The sequence below is a fragment of the Pan paniscus genome, chromosome 17 (genome assembly GCF_029289425.2).
Source record: "Pan paniscus chromosome 17, NHGRI_mPanPan1-v2.0_pri, whole genome shotgun sequence".
NCBI classification, from domain to species: Eukaryota; Metazoa; Chordata; class Mammalia; order Primates; family Hominidae; genus Pan; species Pan paniscus.
The window spans coordinates 90262008-90287711 of record NC_073266.2 but is presented as its reverse complement, the minus strand read 5'-3'; the positions used below and the strand labels follow the sequence as shown (position 1 = coordinate 90287711).

Here is a 25704-nt window from a genome sequence, read left to right as displayed (position 1 = left end):
ATTACTGATATGGTTACTTAAACCATTGAAGAAGTATTATGTGTACAGACATGTAGTTTGATGAAATACTTAAAAAATTTAAAGTTAATTTTCTTAAGTAATTTGACCAAAACAAGTATCTTAAATAATTTTGCTTCTTTGCCTATTCATTGAGTTACTGAGAAAATATTGCAGAAATTTCCATTGAACCATTTAGAATAATTTTTTTAAATAAAGTGTGTGGGTCTGCAAGGAATCACTTGGACAAGAATAAAGGCAGGAAATTTCCTGTAATTTTTAGTAGAATCATTGGGAATAATACATATTAATGTGTCTGATTCTAGCTTTACAACCATTGTAGTTTATGTCTGCCCCTGAAAATACACAGCATATGTTTGTTATATGGAAACAGAAAATTATTATTTTTAATTGATAGCCTCTGAACTAGCAGATTTTTAAACTTGAGGTCATGGTGATGTGTTTAGGCTTGGCTCTAATCTTCATTTACTGCACGCCCCCTTTGTGGGACTTGGCATGTTCAATGAGAGCAAGTATTGCACCTTTATAAAAGAATAATGTGTCTAAACTAGCCACCTGCTACTGACATGTACATATTATGAAAACCAACTCTGGCCCACATGTCCAGGGCCTAATAGTAATCAGCATGCAGATGCCAAAGATATTTAATACCCTCCTTATTGTAATTGTAATGTCTAACTACACACATTGAAGAGATCATTGTGGGACTGAATCAAGGCAGACATAATGGAAGTATAAAAGTATGTAGTAATTTCTAGGGATGATAAAATAATGGATACATTATGATAATAACGGATAAATTCACCCCACATAAAAGGAAAGATTTTTTATATATGGAATGTAAGTTTCCAATGAAGATGTGTTTCTTAATGTAATATCTTTCAGAACAGTAAGAATATGTAATTTTTGCACAAAGATTGGGGAGGAATCTCATAAATATGTGTGAGATCAAATTGAAATTTGTGAACAGAATTTCTTGTATAAAAACAGATTAATATATGTACATCTTGATAATACTGGATATTTTCAAAGTAAAAGTCATATTGGAACAGAGTTTTGAAAACATATTGATTTTTCAAAACAACTGTGAAGATGATAAAGGACATGAAAAAAGGATGCACAAATCTATTTCTGGCCTCAAGTCTGGTCACCATTTTTCAAATAAAATGTCATTTCCTCTAATTACATAGCCTATGGGCCATTTTAAGTTTCAGTGTGCTGACAAGGGAAATTTTTCCATTTGTTTTGGAAAAAAATTGTTTTGTGGGAAGTTCTGATGGCCAAATATATTTTATATATTTTTTATATTTTTGTTTGTGTAGAGTACCACAATTAAAAATGATAGTAGCAAGCTACACACACACACACACATATATATATATATATATTTTTTTTTTCTGAGACTGAGTCTCACTCTGTCACCCAGGCTGAAGGGCAGTGGCACAATCTCGACTCACTCACTGCAACCTCCACCTCCTGGGTTCAAACGATTCTCCCCCCTCAGCCTCCTGAGTACAGGGATTACAGACATGCACCACCACACCAGTCTACTTTTTGTATTTTTAGTAGAGATGGGTTCTCACCATGTTGACCAAGCTGTTCTTGAACTCCTGACCTCAAATGACCCACCCACCTCGGCCTCCCGAAGTGCTGATATTACAGATGTTATCCACTGCGCCCAGCCAAGCTATGTATTTTTAATGACATTTTTGAAGTTTTTAAAAATTTGCATCTTCAGTTGATTACTCATAATTGATATCTCTAATGTTTTATTTTCTTTCAAGTTTATTTTTTAAAGTTTTGCTGTTATTTAAAAATTTAAGATTATTGTCAGACATTAATGAGAAGATGGCATTTAATATTCATTGTGTTGCTTAAATAATTTTTATTCTGGCCGGGCGCTGTGGCTCACGCCTGTAACCTCAGCACTTTGGGAGGCCGAGGTGGGTGGATCACGAGGCCAGAAGTTCAAGACCAGCCTGGCCAAGATGATGAAACCCCATCTCTATGGAAAATACAAAAATTAGCCAGGCACAGTGACAGGTGCCTGTAATCCCAGCTACTCGGGAGGCTGAGACAGGAGAATTGCTTGAACCTGGGCAGCAGAAGTTGCAGTGAGCTGAGATCATGCCACTTCACTCCAGCCTGGACAACAGAGTGAGACTTCATCTCCAATTAAAAAAAAAAAAAGAATTTTTATTGTGATATATATTCTGTCACCAAGTATTTATGAAGCATCTACAAAGTGGTACATCTGGTTGCCAGACTTTTTAAGAGGAAGCAACAAGGCACAGATAAGTTAACTCAAAGGGATCAGCCCAAGCCCTAGTAGGTATTGTGGGAAAATCAACATGGGTGATGTGGTGGGAAGGATGAGGGCAGGGTGACCTGGTGGTTATGGTGGGTGACATCTGAGGTTAGGAAGAATTCTATAAATGTTTAGGGTGAGCAGAGGCTGTGAGAATATAAATCACTTGCTGTGTACTAAGGGGTACAAGGAGCTTGGAAATTACCTAACATTATTGGAAAGTGTTTTGGGGTGTCTTCAACAAAGTGAAATGTGGCCTGATTTACACTTTCCGATGGCCAAGGTCCCCATGGTTTCTGTGTCCCTGAACTCCATGTAAGATTGCTGTCAGTGAATGGTGGCCTGGCTCATTCACAGCAGTGGAGACCTAATCAAGAGCTTTGCATTGAGATAGAGCCACGCAAGAGATGGCCACTGGCTCAACGGTATCCGGGGAAGAAAGGACCCAAGGATGGTCTTGAGCCTTTCACCTGAACACCTGAGGGGATGGTTGTGCCCTTTGTTAATGCCAGGAAGGTGTGGGAGGTGAGAATTAAAAAGGAAAATGTGGATAAGAGGAAGAGGGTGATAATCATTTTGCTTAAGCCCATCAGCCATATTCTGTTTGCGATGGTAATTACAGTCCCAAATGGAGATGTTAAGTAGGAATTTCAATGTTCAGGGTAAGTCTGGATCTCACATAGTAGTCAGAGCTGGGGATATAAGCCCCCTCGTTAGTGGGGGCTCTGTGTCTGATGAAAATTGCCAAGAGGAAAGAGGAAATAAGGGACCTGTGACAGCCTCAGGGGGCTCAGCTGCAGGGGTCTGTAAGACACTAGCATAGCGGCCTGAGAAGGCAGGGGGAAAATCACCTTAGTTACCTGAACTGATAAACATTAGTAATGAATAAAAGTAAGTATGCTAGATTTTGCTCTTCAATGTGAATTCATGACCTAACTATAGAATGTTGATATGTGTCATATTTACATATTCATGTAAGTGTTAAGCTTTGCTTCCATCCCTCACCAAACAGAGTAATAGATTCTAGACCATCCCAAGGGTTAGAAGTTTTAATTTAAAAAAGTAAGTTTTAGTAAATATTCAAGGCTGATAAAAGTTGAACCCAAGAAATAAAGCAAGAAGATGTAAATGTACTCTGATATGGTTTGGCTCTGTGTCCCCACCCAAATTTCACCTTGAATTTTAATAATCCCCACTTGTCAAGGGCTGGACCAGGTGGAAATAATTGAATCATGGAGACAGTTTCCTCCCATGCTGTTCTCATGACAGTGAGTTCTCATGAGAACTGATGGTTTTATAAGGGGTTTCACCCTTCGCTGATTGTCACTTCTCTCTCCTGCCACCATGTAAGAAGTGCCTGTTTTGCTTTCCAACATGAAGACATTGTAAGTTTCCTGAGGTCTCCCTAGTCATGTGGAACTGTGAGTCAATTAAACCTCTTTTCTTTATAAATTAGCTAGTCTTGGGTATTTCTTCACAGCAGCCTGACAACAGACTAATACATACTCCAAGCTGTTTCCTCCCCCAGCTGCTTTTCCACACATGTCTGTGAGCATTTCCATTCAAATTAAAGATCAGGGAATGATGAAGAATTAATAAAGGGCAGAAGTAGGAGACCTAGAGGTGTGACTGTGGCTGTGTGGTGTGTGTATGAGTGTGTTTGAATGTGTGAGTGTGTATGTGAATGGTATGTGTGTGTCTGTGTGTGAGTGTGTGTGGTGTATGAGTTTGTGTGACTCTGTGTGTGAGACAGCCTCTGGCTGTGCCCACACAGGCCAGCACAGAGCTGGGTGTTTTAGACAAAGCTCAAAATTAAAGAAGTTGAAATAATTTGAGGAAAGCAAGAAGCAAGAATGTCTGAAGAGAACAAGATGAGTGGACTGGGGAGGGGAGGTGAAGAGAGCCAGACCCTAAGTCCAGGGAACACGTGTTCCAGTGGTGTAATGAGTCTTTAGGAGACTATGATCAACGATCACTTCGTTTTCCAATTTTTCGTGATGTAATATGATGACTTATTTGACGTTGAACAAATTACCAATGATAGTTTTATTAACCATAAATCATGGATAGTTGAAACATCAGTGTCTCAAATCTGCCTGTTTTTATTTCAATGTGTTTTAATATTTCTTGAATATTATTTAGCGGATTTCTGGATTTCAAAAAAAAAACGAAATAATTCTAATAGAATAAGCTTAGTGGATTCTGCATTAAAGTAGCTATTATAAATTAAAAACCTTTAAGTTACAGAATTGAAACAGTGTTTATCCACCTGAGATAAACACTAAAATCGGAGGTACATCTATAACTAGACCTTTCACATTAAAAAACAATGTGTTCTATGATTCTTTATTAAATACATTGTGTAAAACTACCTTTATTTTGAGTGTTGTGGCTTTATCTTCTCCTACATGACTAAAATATGTAAGAGATTTGTTGTCCCCTGCTACATAATTTGTTTATTTAAAGAATTAGTAATGTATAGGTTTAGGAGTTACTGCACATGCTTTCATGGCTTATTTTAATCATCCCCATGAGGGAGTCAAACGCTCCTTCACTGAAGTCTGATGTAAGTTCGCCACCTTGTGGTAATAATGGGAATAGATGAGGGTTTAAAAACAGAATTCAAGAGTAACGAAGCAATAGAGCAAAGCAAAGGTGCTATGTAAAAACTATTTTCCTGCTTTAAAAATCTGAAAAAGAAAATTAACTTTTTTGATTAACATTTTGTATTTTTTCATGCAAACTTATGAGTTATCCTTTAATTACAAAACTTTTTTGTGTGTTTTTAATGTATATATACATATACTTACACATAAAAGTATGTATGGAAAATTTATCCAAAAAAGGTAAATATAATTTCAGTAAATCCTAGAAATCATCACTGCCAACATTTTGGCTTTTGCATTTCTGGAATAATTTACATAAGTGCATTGGTATGTGAGTTTTCATAAATTAAAAAGTGTATTCTCAGTTTAGCCAGGCGTGGTGGCGCATGCCTGTAATCCCAGCTACTCTGGAGGCTGAGGCAGGAGTATCACTTGAACCCAGGAGGCAGAGGTCGCGGTGAGTGGAGATCGCGCCATTGCACTCCAGCCTGGGCAACAAGAGCGAAAATCAGCCTCAAAAAAAAAAAAAAAGTGTATTCTAATTTTTTACCCAACTTTACATGTTAATAATCTCCCACCCTATTCTATGTTCTTTTAAGAATTAAGAATTCCATCACTATAATGATTTCTGGACACAATGGAACACTTTGCCAAGTTTTATTTTTTTAAATTTTAAGTGGTAAACAAGATTGGAAATATTTGGATTAAACAAAGTTAAACAGGCATATCTTGCCTCATGACTTATTTGAATCTTTCAGTGGGTGCAAGGCCCTGAGAATCACCAAAACTAACATACCATATTTCTTAGTCTTAAAGGTCCTCTCCTCAGCAAAATATTGTACTAAATTTTGTTTCCCAAGAATATATTATAAAGTATTTGAATAAATGTTAACTGAAGATCATTTATATTGGAATTTTTAAATTAGAGTTAAGGTACCCATAGATAACATCAAACTCAGGATGTATCTACTAAATTACTGTGAAAATTTTGTTACTAAAATTATAAGCTGATACTGTCCCTGTTACCCAAGCCTCAATTCTGTCGGATCATTTACATGTCTGCAAAAACATTTCTTTTAGATTGCAGCCCAAGGTTGAGAGCTATTCTGTTCTACATATGGCCTGGCTTGCTTTTCCAAGATGGGATCTGAATGTCTCTCTTAACAATTGGATGTTAGAAAATACCTGTTATCTTGATGGTCTCATTAAACTGTTAAAAGAGGAGTATCACAGCTAAATATCTCATACAGCTAAACCTCCCTCCTATTAAGTAGTACAAACACATTCCAATACGTATTTGTATTTTATTTAATATGCATAATTTATGTTTTCTGCTTTTCTTGTAGAATTGAAACGTAGTATTTCATATTAGACGTGGTTGTAGCAAAGGCATATTCTCCAAGGTACAAAGATAACTAGGAGGTCTTAGCTTCAGAGAACTCCTTGACGCGACTTTCAAATATGCATTCTCATGTAGTCTTAAGGGATCTGTGAATGATTTTATTCACTTTACAAATTAGAAAATTTAATGTCAGTTAAGTCACGTTTATATCATACATCTTAACATTTTATATCATACATCTTAACATTTTATATCATACATCTTAACATTTTATATCATACATCTTAACATTTTATGTCATACATCTTAACATTTTAAGTTTTTTGTTTTGTTTCATTTGCTTTTGTTTTGGTAACTGTGGTAGTAGTTCAAGAACAGGTAACATTCTTTTGTCATACACCATATGACAGTATCTGTTATGGTTTTTAAAGATCTATCACATTTAATTCTTAAATTTTATGTAATAGTTATAATTATCCCCATTATATAGATATAAACAGAAACTGAAAAAGTTAGTGAATTTGCTCAAGATCACGTAACTCACGTTGGAAAATCAGACATATTGATTCCACAGTCTCTGCGCAGTACTCTCCTAAAACGGTTTACAATTCTGTCTTGTAATGTTTGCATTCATGCTGCTGATACTATATGGCATTCTGTGCATTATTAAATCGCTTGGGTAAGTATTATCTTTATCCCCATTTTACAGATGTGGTAACTGAGCAACTTACAGGTTAATCAGCTCAAGGGCAAAGAGTGTGAAAGAGGCAACCCTGGGAGTCAGAGACCAGGTGGCCAGGCTGCAAGGGACTTAATCACTGCGCACCACTCTCTCTTATAAACCTGCTTTTGCTCATGAGGAAGCAATCTGTCCTTAAGGATTATCGCTCCTGACAGCCCAGATCACAGCTGGGCTCTCTGTCCTGCTGGCAGGACTCTTCAATCCCAGGCTGATGTGTGTGGAGAAGTACTCTCTAAGCTGTGTTTAATCTACAGTCTATTGCATAGCCACAAATGAATGCTTCGCACAAATGCATAGGTATTGGTGTATGTGGGAGGAGGAAACAGTGAAGAAAGGTTCATTTTGAAGTGTTGTAGTGTCTACTTTCTAGGTGAGTGCTTTAAATCAAGAGCAATGATATGCTTATACACAGGACATTATTTTGGCTGACTAGAATATTTTGCTTCATTAATAGAAATCAATTTCCATCTTCTTTGGGTCGTTAGATCTGGATGATAAAATGGTGATGTCAATAAACCGAATAAAGTGAAATCAAGTTAGTTGGAGGGTCTCATGTCTAAATACACTTTCAAGTAGTTCAGTGACAAAAAGCAATAGCAAATCATTCCATCTATGTTCTTAGTGTTTTAACGTCAATAGGAAGCTCTATTTGCTATTCTGATAGAAACAAGTACAAAGTTGTGTGTCCCCTCTTGTGACCCTGGAAACTGTGTGAGGTACTTGGCATTTGGATTGTTACTTCTTTGGCTGCCACTTTATTGTAAATAAATTTTGAGTTTCCTTGAAATCACTAGGAAATAAAGCAGCTGGTTTATAAGAGACAATAGCTTAAATGACGAATATTGAATCTCGTAAGTAGAATAAGTCTTATATAAATTGGTCGAGGAATATGTGCTTTGTCAGAAATAGTAAAAGAAGCAAAGACAGGATTCTGAGTTTAGTTTCTGAGAATACAGGCTGCCCATAGCCACTACATGCTGCGTTGGAGACCGTGGCCTTGATTGGAAGACCGTGGCCTTGAAGGTTAGTTCTCAACCAATAAACACATTTGTCAGAGTCTTCTGCTCTTTGGAATACTAAGGTATGCAACCCAGTCAGAGTTAACCTTTTGCTAAGTAATATTAATCAGTTAAAATATCTACTGAATATTTACTACAAGCCTAGTAAGCTTAAGCCATTATGAGCGATTAAACATAAACATTAATTTTTAAAAAAGCATAGTCACAAGCCTCAAATATATACAAAAAAGATGATAAAATATACTATTAAAACTTTAAAAAATTACATGTGAAATAGGACTTAAGGAACAGCTAAGTTTTCTGATAGATTGGAATAATATTGTAAGACTGTTTAAGACAGGTTTATAGATTATAGGGTTCTGATGTGATTTGGATGGCAGAGTGGAGAAGGGGTATCTGGGGCAGGTAGAAGGAGGGAGTGGTGTGTGGACATGGTGCCGGATAGGTCAGGAGTGTGCTAGGAGCAATGGGCTACACGCATTGGTGCACCGAGTGCACGCAAGTCGTCGAAAGAGCAATGAGAATGTAGGCTTGATTTGGTCTATTGGTGCTATTGTAGTTCTTAACCAGGAGAGAAATGAGAGTCTTTAATGCATCATTGCATATATGCATTTCTGAGAGAGAGATTCAGACAATAATGAGGAAATTCGGAACCCAATATAATATTATACTTCGGGTGTCTATAAAACAAAATTTATTTTTGCCAAAGGTATGTACAATTTTATACATTGCTACTTTTTGGTTTGTTTGTTTTTGTTTGTTTGTTTTGAGATAGGGTCTTTCTCTGTCACCCAGACCCAGGCTGGAGTACAGTGGCGCAATCTCGGCTCACTGCAACCTCCACCTCCCAGGTTCAGGTGATTCTCCTGCCTGAGCCTCTCGAGTAGCTGGAATTGCAGGCATGTGCCACCATGCTCAGCTAATTTTTATATTTTTAGTAGAGACGGGGCTTCACCATGTTGGCCAGGTTGGTCTCGAGCTCCTGGCCTCAGGTGATTCGCCCACCTCAGGGTCAGTAAGTGCTGGGATTACAGGCGTGAGCCACCACGCCCAGCCTCTACATTGCTTCTTAACCATATCAGGATTTGCTTACTTGTTTTTATTTTTCATTTGCACAGCAATTCTTTATTAGCAAAAGTAAGGAAGAAAATACATGGAGAAATACCTAGGATATTACAAACACCCCCACCCCCCTCCTACACACACACACACACACACACACGCAAAGAAAACAAAAGCACCACAAACAAAAGGGAGGCTAACTCCTAATTAACTGGCATATTTGCATAATTATTTAATGTGAAAAAGCATGTTAAAATGTGATTTATTGACATTCCTGAATTACTTATTGCATTCTTGGTAAAACCACTAATATGTAGTGACTGATCCTGGAACATTGATAGTTTCACAACTACCAAGCAGCAGAAACAGACACAATCCCATTTGGATTATTTGGAATTCAAATTTCAGTGCCGTTACCAACATACTAATGCACTTCACTCGATTACCAGAATGCAATGTTAGTTTTATTTATATGTTTAAATTTTTAAACTACCCCTTCCTATTTAATAATTATAATAATTTTTCCAACTCATAGAAGGTCGGTAAATATATAATTTTTAAAGGTATTTCCTACTTGATGGGTAATTATACTTTCAAAACGTATACTACAATTTGTTAGGTAATAAGTATTTTAAGCATTTTTACAAAAGCATTTTACAACCATTCTAATATAAAATTTGCCAAAATCTCCTTTATACACTGCATACAAATTTTGACAACATTCACTATCTAATTAACAGACCTTATCAATTCTGCAAAAGCCATTATAGTCAGCTACAGAAATTCAAATTTAGTTGCTTACTAAAGAGCAGGTCTCTACAATAATATACTGGATTGTTAAATTTTACATTATGAAAGGTTTATACAGAACAGTACTTAACAAATCATTAGCAAAATAAAGTGTTAAGCGTGATACTTTTTTTTTCAAAATGACTACTACATATTTTCTACTCTTAATTTTCATTTTCCAAAATTACTATTATATGCTTTTTACTCTTTAACCAGGAACATAAAGTCAAAATGAACAGAGGGAACTGTTTGGGTTGGGGGAGGAGGTGGGAGATGAAGAACCAGGAAGAATCACGTTGCTTGAATGAGCTATTTCTTTGCCTTACTTTTGGTTTTCAGAATTGGAGTGTTTTTTTTTTTTAAAGGATTTCTCTCGGAGTATTAAAATACAGTAAGTTGCCTTAAGTATATTAAATTGCAAAGTATTGTTTTGACAGTTGTGATTAGTGTAGCAAATATAGTAAAGAAGCTAACTCTAAAACTTATGTAATATACAGTTTTGAAAGTGAAAAATAAACTCATTATAACATGACTGCAGTGTCTAAATAGTACTGATCATTAATATGTCTTCATTTGTTAATCATTGGAAATTCATATGTTTCATGTGCAATAGATTTTGCTAGAATGCCTGTCCTTAAAAGGATTGTAGAGCCTTTATTGAAAAAAAGAAACACTAGAATTGCATTTTATCTGATACGTGGAGTGAATACAAAGGTAAAAACAAAAGTTAGCTTTAAAAGCACTTTCTGTAAGCAACCATCCACAATGCAATATTACTATAAAGACTGATCACTTAAAATATTCTGTCACTCCAATAATGAAAGAAATGTATTTTTCCTTATATTGAAATCATATCTAACATTTTACATTGCTATATTAAACTCATGTTTTCTCATCATTATTTAGCCATATTTTATACCTTCTTGAAGTTCATATTTTACCTCTCAGTCCCCTCAGTGTGCATTGTAATCTGGAGATAATGATCATTGTACATCAAATCACTAGAATGTATGAAATACATGCGTAGTAAGCTAATTTTATCACCATATATATTAAATGTAATAAGCATAATATATTTTTTATGTTGTTCAGGATTAATTTTTTCATGATTCTGAATTTCCATGGCATTTTGTTTTTTCATATTCTTAAGTAATGTTACAGGGTTTGCTTTAGTGTATTTTATTCATTAGTACTTGGTAAGTATATATTTTTCAAAATTATTTAAAAATTTCTATTAGGTGTTTTTGCACAGTAAAACTAAATTTATACATTCTTACTTTCTGTATAAAGTATAATTTATGCCCATGGTAGATGCTTCAGGTTTGCTAAATAAATATGCCACCTTAAAAAAATGTGGATAATGTACTTCATTTTAATGATGGAAAATACCCTATGGCATTTTTACAAGCTGAGCCTAGAGGAATGCCAGCACTCTTAGTAACACAAGAAATAATTACCACTACGGCACCGTTTCTGAAAATCGCACGGCAGATCATTTATCTCAGTTTGTGGCAAATTATTCTAATCTTTTTATTTTTAGATTTGTAATGTGAGTGATTTACTACTGAATGTCAGTTATAACTTTCCTCCTTTGTCTTGTTCTTCTTGTTTTTAGCTCCTTGTGAAGGCAACACATTCTTCTGCCATAGTAACATGTGTATTAATAATACTTTGGTCTGCAATGGACTCCAGAACTGTGTGTATCCTTGGGATGAAAATCACTGTAAAGGTAATGATTAGTGCCTGAAATTTGAAAAAAAATTCCTCCCTGTGGAGTGGGGTAGAAGTTTATATGTATCAATCAGACAGTCTTTAAAATAAGAGTGTATAGTGCCTTTTATGACCACCGCATATGTCTTATAATTGATCTGTAAGTGTTTTTTCTTAGCCTTTACTCATGCTCTGTCCAGATGTTCCGTTATTCATTAGTGCACAGTGGACTATCCTCAGTACTTGAATTCTCATTAAAGACATCACCTTATTAGAGCCTGCAGAGCTGTGAAAACGGGAGCTTTCAGGGGAGCACACTACTTTCCTATCATGTGTGATACTGTCTGCTTGTGGCTACACGTCTCATTCATTCCAGTTTGTCTTGATTGGACTTTGTGTACATACTCTAGAGATAAAATATCTTGAACTAGCATTTGTACTTTCAATTACTTCCAGCTACTTCACTCCACTTCAGTTTTGCTACGAAAATGCTTTTCTTCCTTTCCCATGAACATGGCTCCCAAAGCCCTTGCCTCCTTCCCTTGTCTATACACAAAGGCTTGTTTATTTAAACAGGGATCGTTGGCTGGATTATGGATGTTGCATGTTTTAGTTAAGATGAAACTGCCATATGAAGTATTTTACTGAGATCCAATATTAAACAGTTGACAAAAGAAGATAGGCAAATAACTCTTTCATGCTTGAAGTCCAGTATTATCTACGAAAAGCCTTCTGTGCATAGAAGTAAAGAAGTAATACCACAGTATTCATTGTTTCATACAGTCAGTAGGAAAGGCAGTTACACTATCAACTATTTTGTTGTTGATTACTTTCGTAATCCATTACTTTTGAATGGATTAGAAATTTACTAAGTGATCTTATTGCAGACCTGTTAATAATTCGTGGTCACCATTGGCTTTGTTTTGCCCTATATAAATGTGGTCCCATGTGTGTAAGAAATATTTGACATGCAACAAATGTGAATGGATGTGCATTATGAAAGTCCATATTTATTTTTTTCAGAAAGAAAAATGATTCCTTTAACCTTTAATTCATTCTCTTGTGATAGGGGAAAAATTGCATTCATTTCTAGTTTATGGAGGTTATGCCTATGACGAGCATGTAGTGTAGCCTAAAGTTTGTCCCATGTGCGCTTGAAAAGAATACGTATTTGCTGTTGTTGAGTGGAGTGTTGTATAGATGCCTGTTATGTCTGCTAGGCATAAGCCTATAAACTTAAACAAGCTATAAAGCATTGTTCAAGTCTTCTGTTTGCCTTTGATTTTCTGCTGTTTTATCCATTATTGAAAGTGGGTGTTAAAGTTTTCAGCTATCATGGTTGAATTGTCTACTTCTCTCTTCACTTCTGTAAAATTTTTCTTTCATGTAATTTTAAGCTTGGGTGCTAAATTCATATATGTGTGGAATTGTTATATCTTCCTCATGACACTTTTATTACTACAAAACAATCTTCTAGAGTTTAGTGCAGTTTTTTGTCTTGAGTTATATTTTTTCTGACATTAGTATAGCCACTACATCTTTCTTATGGTTTGGTTTCCATTCTTCTTTTCCACGTTTTTACTTTCAGTCTCTCTGCATGTTTGAATATAAAGTGTTTCTTTTGTAGACAGTCTATATTTGTATCTTATTTTTTATCCAGTCTGAAAATCTTTGCCTTTACATTGGGTTCTTTAATCCATTCACATTTAGTACTGTCATTGATATAGTTGGACTTATATATTCCATTATACTTTTTGTTTCTAAATGTCTCATGTATTTTTTCTCTTTTCCTTCTTTATTGCTTTCTTCTGCCTTAAGTTTGTATATTCTAGTCCAACATTTTAATTATTTTAGAGTTTTTAATGCATTGTTTTACTTTCTTAGTTGCTTTAGGACTTAAAACATACAGCTTAGCTTCTCAGAATGTATTAGATTTCTACCAACTTAATTATAGTGAGACATAGAAACATTCTTCCTATATAGCTCTATTCTCTTTTCCCTTTTCCAATTAGATTTGTACCTATTACATTTTTAAACGTTACAAACCCAACAATACATTGCAATAATTATTACTTTATATAACTGTATGTCTTTTAAAGTGGTTGGGAGAAGAAAGGACAGCAAGTATATTAGTGTAACTTTTTATATAATCCTTCTGATTTACTATTTCTGGTTCTCTTCATTTGTTTTTCTAGATTTGCATTACCCTGGTGTCATTTCCTCACCCAATAACATTTTAGCTCCCACCTTGTTTATACTATATTGTCACCAAATATATTGCATTTATGTAAGTTATAGTCCAACATTACGATTATATGCATAGAACATTGCTTTTTTAAAAAAGTGAAGTGAAGACTGCAGAAAAAAGATGCCACTCTACTGTCCTTTGCAACTATTTACATATTCACTGTTATAGACCTTACTGCTTCCCTGTTTAATTTAGTATCTGTTCAATTTTTTCATGTGGATTTGAGTTACTGTCTGAACTCACTTGTTTTCAACATGAACTCTCTTCCATATTTATTTTAAGGAAGCTCTTTTATCATTGAATTATCTTCATTTTTGCCAGTCTCACAATGTCTTTCATTTGTGAAAGCAGGTTTGCTGGATAATGGGTTTTTGGTTGACAGGTATCTGCTGGGGTTTTGTTGTTGCTGTTGTTTGGTTTTATTTTGTGTTGCTTTTGCTTGCAGCACTGCATGTGTCATCTTGTTGCCTTCTGGCCTCCACTGATGATAACTCAGGTGTTAATTTGATTGAGCCTCCTTTCTATGATGAGTTTTTTTTTCCTCTGTTGCTTTCAAGGTGTTTTATTTATTTTTTTAATGTTTTCAATATCATATGTCTTTGTGTGGATCTCTTTGCATTTATCCTACTTGGAATTTGTTAAACTTGGATGTGAGTTTTCTAATTAAGTTTGGGAAGTTTTAGCTCCTCTAGTTTTTTGTTGTTGTTGTTTTTCCTGTTACTTTCCATCTCTCGTTTGTTTCTTATACTCCCATTACAGTATGTTAGTGTGCTTTTAGATTTGCCACATTTTTTTTTTCTGAGGCTCTGTTATTGTTCTGCCTTCTTGTTTTGAAACTCATTTTCATATTGCACTATTCGCATGCCTCTGTCTTTATGAAGTTAGCTGATACTTTCTTCTTCCAGCTGAAATGTACTGTTGAGGCTCCAGGAAGTTATCATGTTAGTAATTGTACTGTTCAATTCCAGACTTTACATTTTTATGTGATTTATATTTCTTCATTAATATTCTCTATTTGATGAGCATTGTCCTCATTTTCTTTAGCTTCTTCAGTCATAGCTTGCTTTAGTTCCTTATACATATTGATTATAGCTGCTTTGAAATCTTTGCCAACTCCAATATCCGGCTCCCCAAAGGGTCTTTTCATTGCCTGCTTTTTTTCCCCCTATATATACACTTTGCTTTACTGTTTCTTTACATGTCTTATAATGTTTTGTTGAAAATCACATGTTAGATTAATAGCATCTCTGAATACTAACTCCTTCCTCCCAGGACTTGTAGTTTTTCTTGTTTGTTTCTAAATGTAGACTTGGCTGGACCATTTTAGTGAAGCCTCTGATGCTGCACCACAGAGGCCACCGCCTTGGGCTTCGCACCATCAGCCTTGGGCAACAGGGTTTTAACAGGGCTCTCTGTGCCTCTCTCATTTCCTGTTCTCTCTATTTAGTTATCACCTCTGTTGGTATTGCAGCCAGTTGTTAGTCTCCACCAATTGCCGGCTGATTGTTCTACTGCTTTTGACAGTGCCCAAGATCATAAATTTTTCTACAGTCTAGTCAATTAAATTTAATTAATTGCAAGGGTAGTCCTTGAGTCTAGCCTTTGTGAGTTGTTATAACCCAGGAGGACTCTCGTTAGCTGTTACTCTCCTAGCTCGTTCTGTTAAACTTCTAGATGTTCTAAGGTTCATCTTATGGCTCTTAAGACACTAACTGTCTCTTAATTGCATACTTAATTGCATACTGCCTCTTAAGTGCATACAGCACTCGGTATTCCCAGGTGGTCTCCTATCCAAATACCAGCCAGGCCCTCATAAAACACTAAGAGGCAGTTAGTGTCTTTAGAGCAATAAGATGAACTTTCGAATGTCTAGAAGCCTGTGCATACCACAAAATCTCCATAGTTTTTGAAATTATCATTAGGCTTAAGTTTCTCCACACACCATTTCAAATAAACTAACTTTATTTAGGGGAAGCTATAATGCTTTCTGTACTTGCAGTCTGACTTTCTTTCTGGGCACAGCTTCTTCTGGGTTGGGGCAGGAACAATGGTGCAGGTCTGTTTATGCACAGAGCACTTGGGTGAGGTTGCTAACATGTGGTGTTGTCAACTTGCCACTCCAGGCAGCTCTCCTGTGTCAGCAAACTTGGGTAAGCATGATCCAGGCCTGGCATTCTCCACTGGAGACACCTGGTGTTGAGCTCCTGCCCTCCAAGTGAAGGCTGAGAGGAGGAACCTCGGGAGCCCCAGACATCTCAGCCACTCAGGCCAGAAAAGAAGCATGTCCAACATGGACCTGGTTGGGCATTGAGAAATGCTGGTAGCTTTCCCCTTCTAAGGCGATTCCATAACTCACTTAACTGGGAGCTGCAGGGAGAGGGTGCCCTGCGTTCTTGTCCACACCTCCCTGAGTAGGGTTCCCATCGTGGTGAATCAAGAGTGGAGGAAGCAAGTCATGGCTCAAATGCCACGGACTCTCACTGGTCCTAAGGACATTTAGTAGATTGGTTTATATAAATATATCTCCACTTGATGTACATCATTAGGACAATTTCCTGAGTTTCATTAAACCAGGCTTTAATTGGTTGAGTTTTTAAAATAATTTTCTACCAGTTGTGATTATTTCATTTGGGAAAGAGTCCATGCCATCATTCCAAAAGTGTGTGTCTTCAGATTGAATTGAATTATCCTTTGGTATCAGAATATTGTTGTTACTTTATAGATAGATTGTGTGTGTGTGTGTGTATGTGTGTGTGTATTTTAAGATGAGATGCTGGACGATGGGGAGGGGGGCCATTTTTAAGACTGGTCAGTGTATTTTTTGTGAAAAAAGAGACTTTGTATTTATTTTTAAATATTTTCTTAACCTACGATAGATTAGATAGATAGATAGATAGATAGAGGATAGTGTGTGTGTGTGTGTTTGTGTCTGTGTGTGTGTGTGTGTGTGTGTGTATTTTAAGCTGAGATGCTGGGCAGTGGGGAGGGAGGGCTATTTTTAAGGCTGCTCCGTGGATTTTTTTTGTGAAAAACGAGACCTTGTATTTATTTTTAAATATTTTCTTAAGTTATTATAAGCCTGTAAAAATTCTGTGCTCAGCCTGCTTTACTTTAAGTTTTTAATACACATTTTGACTATAATATTAATGTTTGCTGCGTTGCTTCTTCTTTTGTCCGTTTGTTGTTTTCACTCTCTCCAACCTGTAGAGAAGAGGAAAACCAGCCTGCTGGACCAGCTGACCAACACCAGTGGGACTGTCATTGGTGTGACTTCCTGCATCGTGATCATCCTCATTATCATCTCTGTCATCGTACAGATCAAACAGCCTCGTAAAAAGTATGTCCAAAGGAAATCAGACTTTGACCAGACAGTTTTCCAGGAGGTATTTGAACCTCCTCATTATGAGTTATGCACTCTCAGAGGGACAGGAGCTACAGCTGACTTTGCAGATGTGGCAGATGACTTTGAAAATTACCATAAACTGCGGAGGTCATCTTCCAAATGCATTCATGACCATCACTGTGGATCACAGCTGTCCAGCACTAAAGGCAGCCGCAGTAACCTCAGCACAAGAGATGCTTCTATCTTGACAGAGATGCCCACACAGCCAGGAAAACCCCTCATCCCACCCATGAACAGAAGAAATATCCTTGTCATGAAACACAACTACTCGCAAGATGCTGCAGATGCCTGTGACATAGATGAAATCGAAGAGGTGCCGACCACCAGTCACAGGCTGTCCAGACACGATAAAGCCGTCCAGCGGTCAGTATCAATAGATTTTTTGATGACAACTATAACCTGAAGACTGAAATACTTCCAGAGTATTATCTTCTATTTTGTCTTCATATTTCAGTTTCCCTTTAATTAATGATTTAAACCCTAGTTTTCCAATAGTTTCCCTCTTCTTTTACCTTTTCACTGCTATCCATATTCTTCCTAAACCTCATACATGTGCACGATATGTATGTGTGTGAACACACATGCACACAGAGACCAAAGATACTTTATTTATTTCTAAACATATACACATATTTATTTTATAAAATGATGGCTTTTAATTTATAATACAGATTTATAATGCAAACTTGCTTCCATGTGACCATTGCTCCCATCAGTATTTATATATTTTGAGATATGAAATGATATTTGAAAACGATTGCCTTACCAAGATGGCTCACCCATCTTGATGAACAATTTTAATCCCAAAATAACATATTTTTCAATATAATGTATTTATTTTTGGTAGGAACACAAAAATACTTTTCTTTCACATATTACATAATATTTATATTAGGAATTGCATAGGATAGTATAGTATATTCACCATTTACACTTAAATGTTGTAAGAAATAGTAGAAACATTTGATTTATTTTCCTTCAACTATAAATGCAATATTATCTGTGTTGTAGTATTAGCCTTAAAATGAGTAAAAGTTTTGAGAAAAAACATTTAAATTTAGGAAAAATTATTTTAAATTCCGAAATCTTGTCAACTTATACTTCGTTTTGCATGTTTACTAGCATTTAGTTTATTTTATAAATCGTGACATACTTTCTCCATTCATTACATTCTCAAAACCTAAAATACTTCAGCTGATTTGATATGTTTTGCATGCTGACATAAGTCTATTTCCACAGTTTTCTGAATTTTAAAAATGCTTTTGAGTAAATATTTGTGTACATATTTTTTTTGTGCAAATAGTACTTTGTTGAATGAAATAGCCGTAACATTCCAGGTTCTGCCTCATTGGGTCTCTAAGCAAACATGAATCTGAATACAACACAACTAGGGTGTAAAAAGAAAATTCAAGGTAAGCGGATGCCCTTGGTTCCTTTTCCTACCTTGTCGTATTCTGTTTTGTTGCAACTGTCTTGTAGTTTTTTAGGGAATGTGCTATTTATCCATTATTTCTTGAGATACGTGTTTCATGACATTTCACGATTAGAAATACGATGGGTTCAGTGTTTATAGGAGAGATGATTCTGGGGATACATACCTTTAAAACAAATCTTAGTATTCTTACCATCAAGAATTGTACTAAAATGTAATTTAGAAGGACGTCAAATTAATAATCTAAACTTTACATGTTTTAAGGTAAAGTTTTAATGAACTATCTCCAAAGAAATACTCGAAAAAAACCAAGGTTTTTAAACTAAGAAAATAGAATATTCAGTCTCAGTATAGCTGAAGTTAATATTTAAAACTGGTAACTACTTTCTTTATGTAATTTGGCAACAATTCTACTCAAAATTCGTACACTAAATATTTTTGGTACTGACACAATTTATAGACTCTTATTTTTGCATGAATATGTAGCTCATCTCATCAAAATTAAATGCAGCATGTTAAGTCAAATTTTATACTATAAAATTTGAATGCAAAAGGTTTCATGAATCCCAGTTGTCTACGTGTACATCGATTTTGTCATCAGATATCACAATGGCTTTACTTTTTGCTCTTGATTGTTTATATCTATATTAGCCTAATTTGTCTCCAATTCAATCTGCTTGACAGCTAATCTCTTCTAAACTCCTCAAGCCTATCAACTATTCTTGAACTAGGTGAATGCATTTCCATGCTCTATATTACCTTAATAAATTGGTGTATTTGTATGCATTTTTCATTGGGAGAAAATGTTTTAACTGTTTTTTATTTTCAGAGAAGAACTATTTATACAAACATGGGGACTGTGAAAAGAAAATTCTATAGTGAATTGTGAAAAGTGGACATATTTCTAAATTCATTCCACTGCCTTTATCCAAACTTAAGAATTACAGACATTTGTTATTCCTTCGGCAAGACATCCCCGCTGCACACTGATATGTTCATTTCGTAATTTGGTTGCTGGCCACCAAGTGCTCCTTAGTTTTTAAATACATTTTGAGATTAACTGGAAACTTGAAGAAGAAATTAGTTCCCGATTAAGACTATCCCAACTTTATTTTTATTGTCAGTTTCACTTTTGTTTCTATGTTGTTTTATGTCTTTGTTATATAATTGTACATTGTGTGATATGTGAAAAAAAAACACGAATTTGGATGAACCTTGTGTTACATGTACATTGTTTTCATTATATAGACAGCTTGAGAATAGTGCGTTCCTGAATGATTTTGAACATGCTACAGTGAAAAGTGACAGTGTGGACCATGGAATCACCAGCTAGAGGTTATGGACTATACACACCTATTATTATATTCTGATTAAATACAGGAAAAAGTAACAAGTAAAATTACTAGATTGCAATAAAAAATTCATTTTTTGGTCTTTCCTGTATACCCCTGATTTCCTTTTTGTTTTATATCAAAGAAAGTACTGAGTTTCAGAAATCCTTTTTGAAGTCAGGTATTTTACCATTCATACTCTACAGTAGAAATGTTTTTGATTAAGCACTCAGCAATATGACCAAATTGACAGTTTGAGAAAATACCCTGCATGTCAGTACTGGATATTTGAGTTGGGAAAATATCCTTTTTGTTAGACACATTGTGAAAAGCATGCATTGTCAAATACTGTTGTTACTCTTCCATTTCTTTATGTCATATGCTTGCTACTTATGACTTTTTATATAAATATATATAAAATGTATAATAATTTCCTAATTTGAGTTAAGAGAAATGTTTTCTTCCATTAGAGTGATTAAAAAACTGACTCACATAAATACACATTTTATACCAACTCTTTCCACCTTTTAGGGTACAGGATGTCCTTCAGTATTGAGGTTTACTTTCCAAAATATTTGGCTTCTAAAAGTTTAGGGGAATATTTTCTTCTTTTAGAATAGGGAACTCTTTTTAAAACTGCTTTAAAATCACAAGCCCTTTTATGAATTAAACCACCATTATGAATTATTCTTATTCTCAGGTACACATAATACACCTGAAAGCTTAGTGATTATGATGTGTTTAACATAAAGTAAAATCCTAAAATATATTTTGTTGCTATTAAATTATATACACACTCTGTAAAGCTTGATTTGGTGAGTGGTTATTTTTTAAAATATTCAATGTGTAATCTTACAAAATAAATTTTTAAAATAAGAATTACTATCAGTATATATGCTTCCCAACATTTTCAAAACTACTGAATTCTCCAGGTTGAAAGAACTCTGTCCTTCCACTAGCAGAGCAGTCTGGTCTACTAAAATTTGGACTTTGCAATTCAAGCAGGCTTTGCAAACTAAATAGATGAATTACTCTTATACTTCCCTACTAGGAATACAATGTCATATATGTTAAAAAATAAGTAAATAGAAAATAAATGTTTATAATAGAAAAGTCAAAGAGTTATCATAGCCATTATAAACACTCTATCTTGAAAAAATGTCAAGCTACAGAATCACTTCAATGAATTTGATAAACTAGGGAATCAGAAAAGGTTTTGAACATGACAAAGATTATTTTTCATTGTTATGCTACATAGTTTTATACACATTGCTTATGATAAAATGTACCCTTTTTTATTTGGCTTGACTGGTTTATTTATTACCATGGTTCCTTTTTTGCCCTTTAATTTAAAATTAATACACCAAAGATTTTTTTAAAGGATTAATCATATCTTATATTGCTTTCTCCATTTAGAAATCTTCAGAGGACTCCTTTCCCTTTGAATGATAATCTCAAAAGTATGATATAACTGTCAAGATTTTTTAATTTGTAACAGCAATAAAAATAGTGAAATAAGTTAGGTGAACACTTTACTATTAATTTGTTCTATAACTGTCCGGGATGTCCGTCCCCTCCAGTTTCTCCTGAATATACAGAATGCTGATTCTCTGCTTAAAAGGTATTTTCACCAGAAATCTACCAATGGGACTTTTAAAAAAAAAACACTAAATGAAGTATAATAATAAGAATGAATAGCTCACATATATTTAACACACAGCAGCTTCATGGGAAAATAACTGTATTTTAAATGAAGAACAGGCCTCCTCAGTGATAACTCTAAAATTTCTCAACAATGTACAGACACAGACTAATCATAAAAGAAGATAATGACGATGCTGGGCAGTGTCTGGAGGTAGCCTTTTCTCCTGGCATTCACTCTAGATGCTGAAACTTGGGAGTGCAGGGCTCTGGCAGAGCTGGGAGATGTTCTCTGGAGGGCTCTGGCGGTGCTTATTTATCAGCCAGTATTGAGATTTGTCAATATATCAAAAACAATTTAGTAGCTATATCAGACCTTATCACCTGAATGCAGCCTTTGGCCCACATTCTAAAGGTGGTGACACACATAGATAAGGAATGAGATGTCTCAAGACTTATAAGACATGTTATTTTAATAAATGATTATATTTTTTGATAAAGTGAATTCAAATATTACCAACCAAAGTGCTTTATTGATTTAATAGGATGATTTCAAATAATGCATTAAGTTAGCCTGCTGTGTTAATTTCATAAAGCTATTCTTTTTCATTTTATTTTTTCAAGTTTTCATTCACTTTTTAAAATAATGGTAGCATATAATCACATGCAATGCCAATGAAGCCCCATATTAAGCTTCGTACTTCTGTCCAAATGTATTGTAGTTGCCTAATTTCAAGGTTCTAATTTGGAAATCTGATTTATTTTGTATGTTTTCATTACATACCAATTTTAAGCATTATCTTGCAAAGTAGACATAGGTGGTGTTTGATTTGCCATAATTAACTTGAATTTGATTTTGCAACTAAAATGTGGCTGTCCACATAATTGGAGATCGGTGTCTTTGGGCTTTTAATGGAGAACAAAGCGCATTTGTGGTGATGCTGGTTTTTCTGTTTCACATTTACTTTTGCTCTAGAAGTATTTCCGTGAGTCTGATGACTCCATAAGTTATGATCCTCAGTGTTAAGTAACTTAGACGGTTGGCATTACTTTAATATTCACTTAAGCTTCTGTATCATTTTTTTCTGTATTTTTCCCTTAGGAATTTAATTCGGGTCTTCCTCAAATTTTACAGCTTTAAAAAAAATCCATGAATGGGTTTTCCTCAACCTCAGAATATCATAATAAATTACAAGATATGACCCCCTGGTTCCTATTACCTTGATTAAAGTGACGGCAATTAATTTACTGATGTTTTGTCAGTGAAATAAATAATAGCATCTTATGAAGTTTGTGTATCTCTGATGAAAATGAGTCATGTCAGATTCCCTCTCTGAAGGGAAGTTAAATAAACAACATTTTTTAAATTCTTTGAATTCTAAATAAATATGCTTTGAAAAGTGAGTTAGGGTTTGGCTAATTGCACTGAGGCGAGCTAGCTTCGGTGCCATTTTTCTCTGTGCCCTTTTCCCTCCATGGATTCATTTCTATCTATTGCACTCTAGCGTAAAGGACCCAGCCAAGAAATTGTAAAATAGATTCAACAACAAAATAAACAGGTCTTGAGTTAATTATCAATCTCTATGCACTTAATTAATATTTCCCAAGCCCAACTTAAAGGTGTAATAAGGTAGAAAAATAAAAGTACACTGTTAAAATAGCCAGAAATGTTTTTATAAATAATCCTGCTAAATAAATCTGAGGCCCTTTGTTAATTTACAGTTATGATTCATTTTATTAATAAACTTGTTTGAATTGTACTACAAATTTAACTGAATTATATCATCAAAATAAACAGGGTAATAAAAATAACAATTAGGGTGACTGATGTCAGACACTCATATCAACTCATCATTTTCTTGTAGCCTCTGATTCTGTACTTTCTTGTGTATTATTAAAGAGGTAAATGCTCTCTTAAAATGCCTCTAGTTCCTCAGAGGTAGGAAAAATAAACTCAACCTGCTTTGGACTTGTGTATTTACTTGGGTTGGTTTCCAGAATCTCCTTATTCCTGAAACAGTATGATCATGTAGTTGAACTACTCCTTTATATCTGTAAGTACTGTGCAGCCAACATGTTCTTTTTTGTCCCCAACTTCTGCCATCTTTCCAACCTCTGAGGCATGCTATTTTATAGTGGTTTGCTCTTTGAAAAATTGTTTTTGTGCCCTCTCTTAATAGTCACAGATACTGACACAAAACTTAAAAATGACCAGAAAACAATGTATAAATTATTTAAAATAAAACATTCCTTTTATATCACATTATCAAATTTGTACTCTTTATTCACTTTTCCATTAAGTGTGATATCAATATAGCTAGGCTGTTTTGAGCTTGCACAGTCTGTCTACCAAGCTCCTTCCTAAGTACTTTGAGGGTAAAATGAAGAAGGCAGTCTAGGAAAGAACACAATTACAGAGCCTTGTAGAAGGCAGACTGCTTACAGGCGCTGTATAAGGAAAATTAAGCCCAACATTATGTGCTGTGTTGGCCATCATGCAAAGCTGATTGCATAGCCCTGGTTACCTCCTTCATCATCTTCCATGGAAGATAAAAATAAATTCAAATGTTAATTCAATAGACATGATGCTTTATAATGAAGAAGTTTGTAGCAGAAACCTGAGAATATAGGTATCTTCTTAAGATCAAGAGAGGCTTTGTGAATAAACTGACCTTCTAAGCAGGTCTTGAAGGATGGAGACAATGGTCAAATAGTAGTGCGGGGAGAAATTTCCACCTAGAGTAATTAAAGCAGATGTAGGCTCAGAAGATCATCTAATTGAGCTGGTTGGAACATAGACAGGAGACATACTAAGTATATTTGACAGAGTAGGTTTGAGTTTACATCATGATTTCTGAGTGCATGGAATACTATCCAAAGGAATGTACACTTTATTCAAGGGAGAATATTTTAAGATCTCAGCAGAATGGAACTTAAGATTTCTACTTTCAGTAGAAGCCTCTGACAGGTATGTTTGCTAAATTGAATGGGAGTGAAATACAGTAGAATCAAAACAGTGTAGAAACAAGACATGAGAAAGAGTAACTGGCAGATTGTTAGATGTCCAGGAATATTTGTCTGGCTTTTTTACTTCTACTATACTTTATTGCTTCAAGGTGATGGTTGACTAGCGAACATACTGAGTGTCACATGCCAAACACCATTTTGAGTGTTTTACATGTAATTTTTTTCCTTGGTCATCTTAGCAATTCTATGACTAATTAATAATATTTGTTGTTATTTATTGTACAGATGAGGAAACTGAAGAGTTTTAGTAACTTTTTTAAGATTACACAATAAACAATGATGAATCAAGCTTTGAAGCCAACCTCACCAACCACAAGATCAACCAACACTCTTCACCAATGTGTAATATAACCAAGTTAATATTCAACATAGTATGTACTGCTGAAAGAAGTTGATACTTATTCATATTAACCCCGTAGTTTTGTGTTTCCTCATCTGTAAAAGTATGTATTATAACACCTTCTCTCCACCTTACAGCGTGTGAGGATCAAATGACCATTCATTGGAAAATATTTTTTATATCCTATAATGCATTATTAAAATAAATCATTTTTCCTAAATCATGTGTAAACTTCATTTTATGATCGACATGGAACAAAAGTATCATCTATAAAGAGTAACAATGTAGAGTAACCTCCCTCGGAACTTGTCCACCGTAAAATATATGACTTTCCAAATCCAATGACTCTGTGTCTGGATGATATTTCTTCCAGTGCTGTTTTGTTGCATCATCATGTCGAAGTGCTGTTGTTCATCATCTGTCATTCAACATTGAATGCCAGAGCTCCTGAGTAACCCCCAAAGCACTCATCATGAAGTATACACAGAAATAGCAACACTGGAAAGCAAATCTTGTATTTCAGTCACAGATAATTGTTTGGCATAAATTCACGTAATAGCATCCTGGTAGATAAGCAAGGAAGTAGCTGTATCGGTAAACGCAGTTTCATAAGCAACATTACAATATGTAAAAGTGGTGTACTGCAGTGAAAATCAAATTTAGTTTTATTTCTTACTATTTATGTG

The 25704-nt window shown here is 34.9% G+C and overlaps 1 protein-coding gene across 7 annotated transcripts in view; it reads left to right on the top strand.

The window, feature by feature from the left end:
* NETO1 (neuropilin and tolloid like 1) overlaps nucleotides 1-25238 on the top strand; it is a 125099-nt gene extending 99861 nt beyond the window's left edge. For 2 of the 7 annotated variants that reach the window (XR_004667670.2, XR_004667671.2), the window contains exons 8-12: nucleotides 11502-11615; nucleotides 17052-17610; nucleotides 18585-18659; nucleotides 19364-19410; nucleotides 19509-25238. Coding sequence is in view for 4 of the 7 variants with exons in the window: in XM_008952675.3 (XP_008950923.1) it covers nucleotides 11502-11615; nucleotides 17052-17610; nucleotides 18585-18645 (734 nt within the window). In the remaining 3 variants the exon portion in view is untranslated. The remainder of the gene's footprint in view (nucleotides 1-11501; nucleotides 11616-17051; nucleotides 17611-18584; nucleotides 18660-19363; nucleotides 19411-19508) is intronic. The other 5 variants (XM_024926396.3, XM_057300477.1, XR_008621933.1 and 2 more) reach the window with 4 other exon arrangements.
* The last annotated feature ends 466 nt before the right edge of the window (nucleotides 25239-25704 follow it).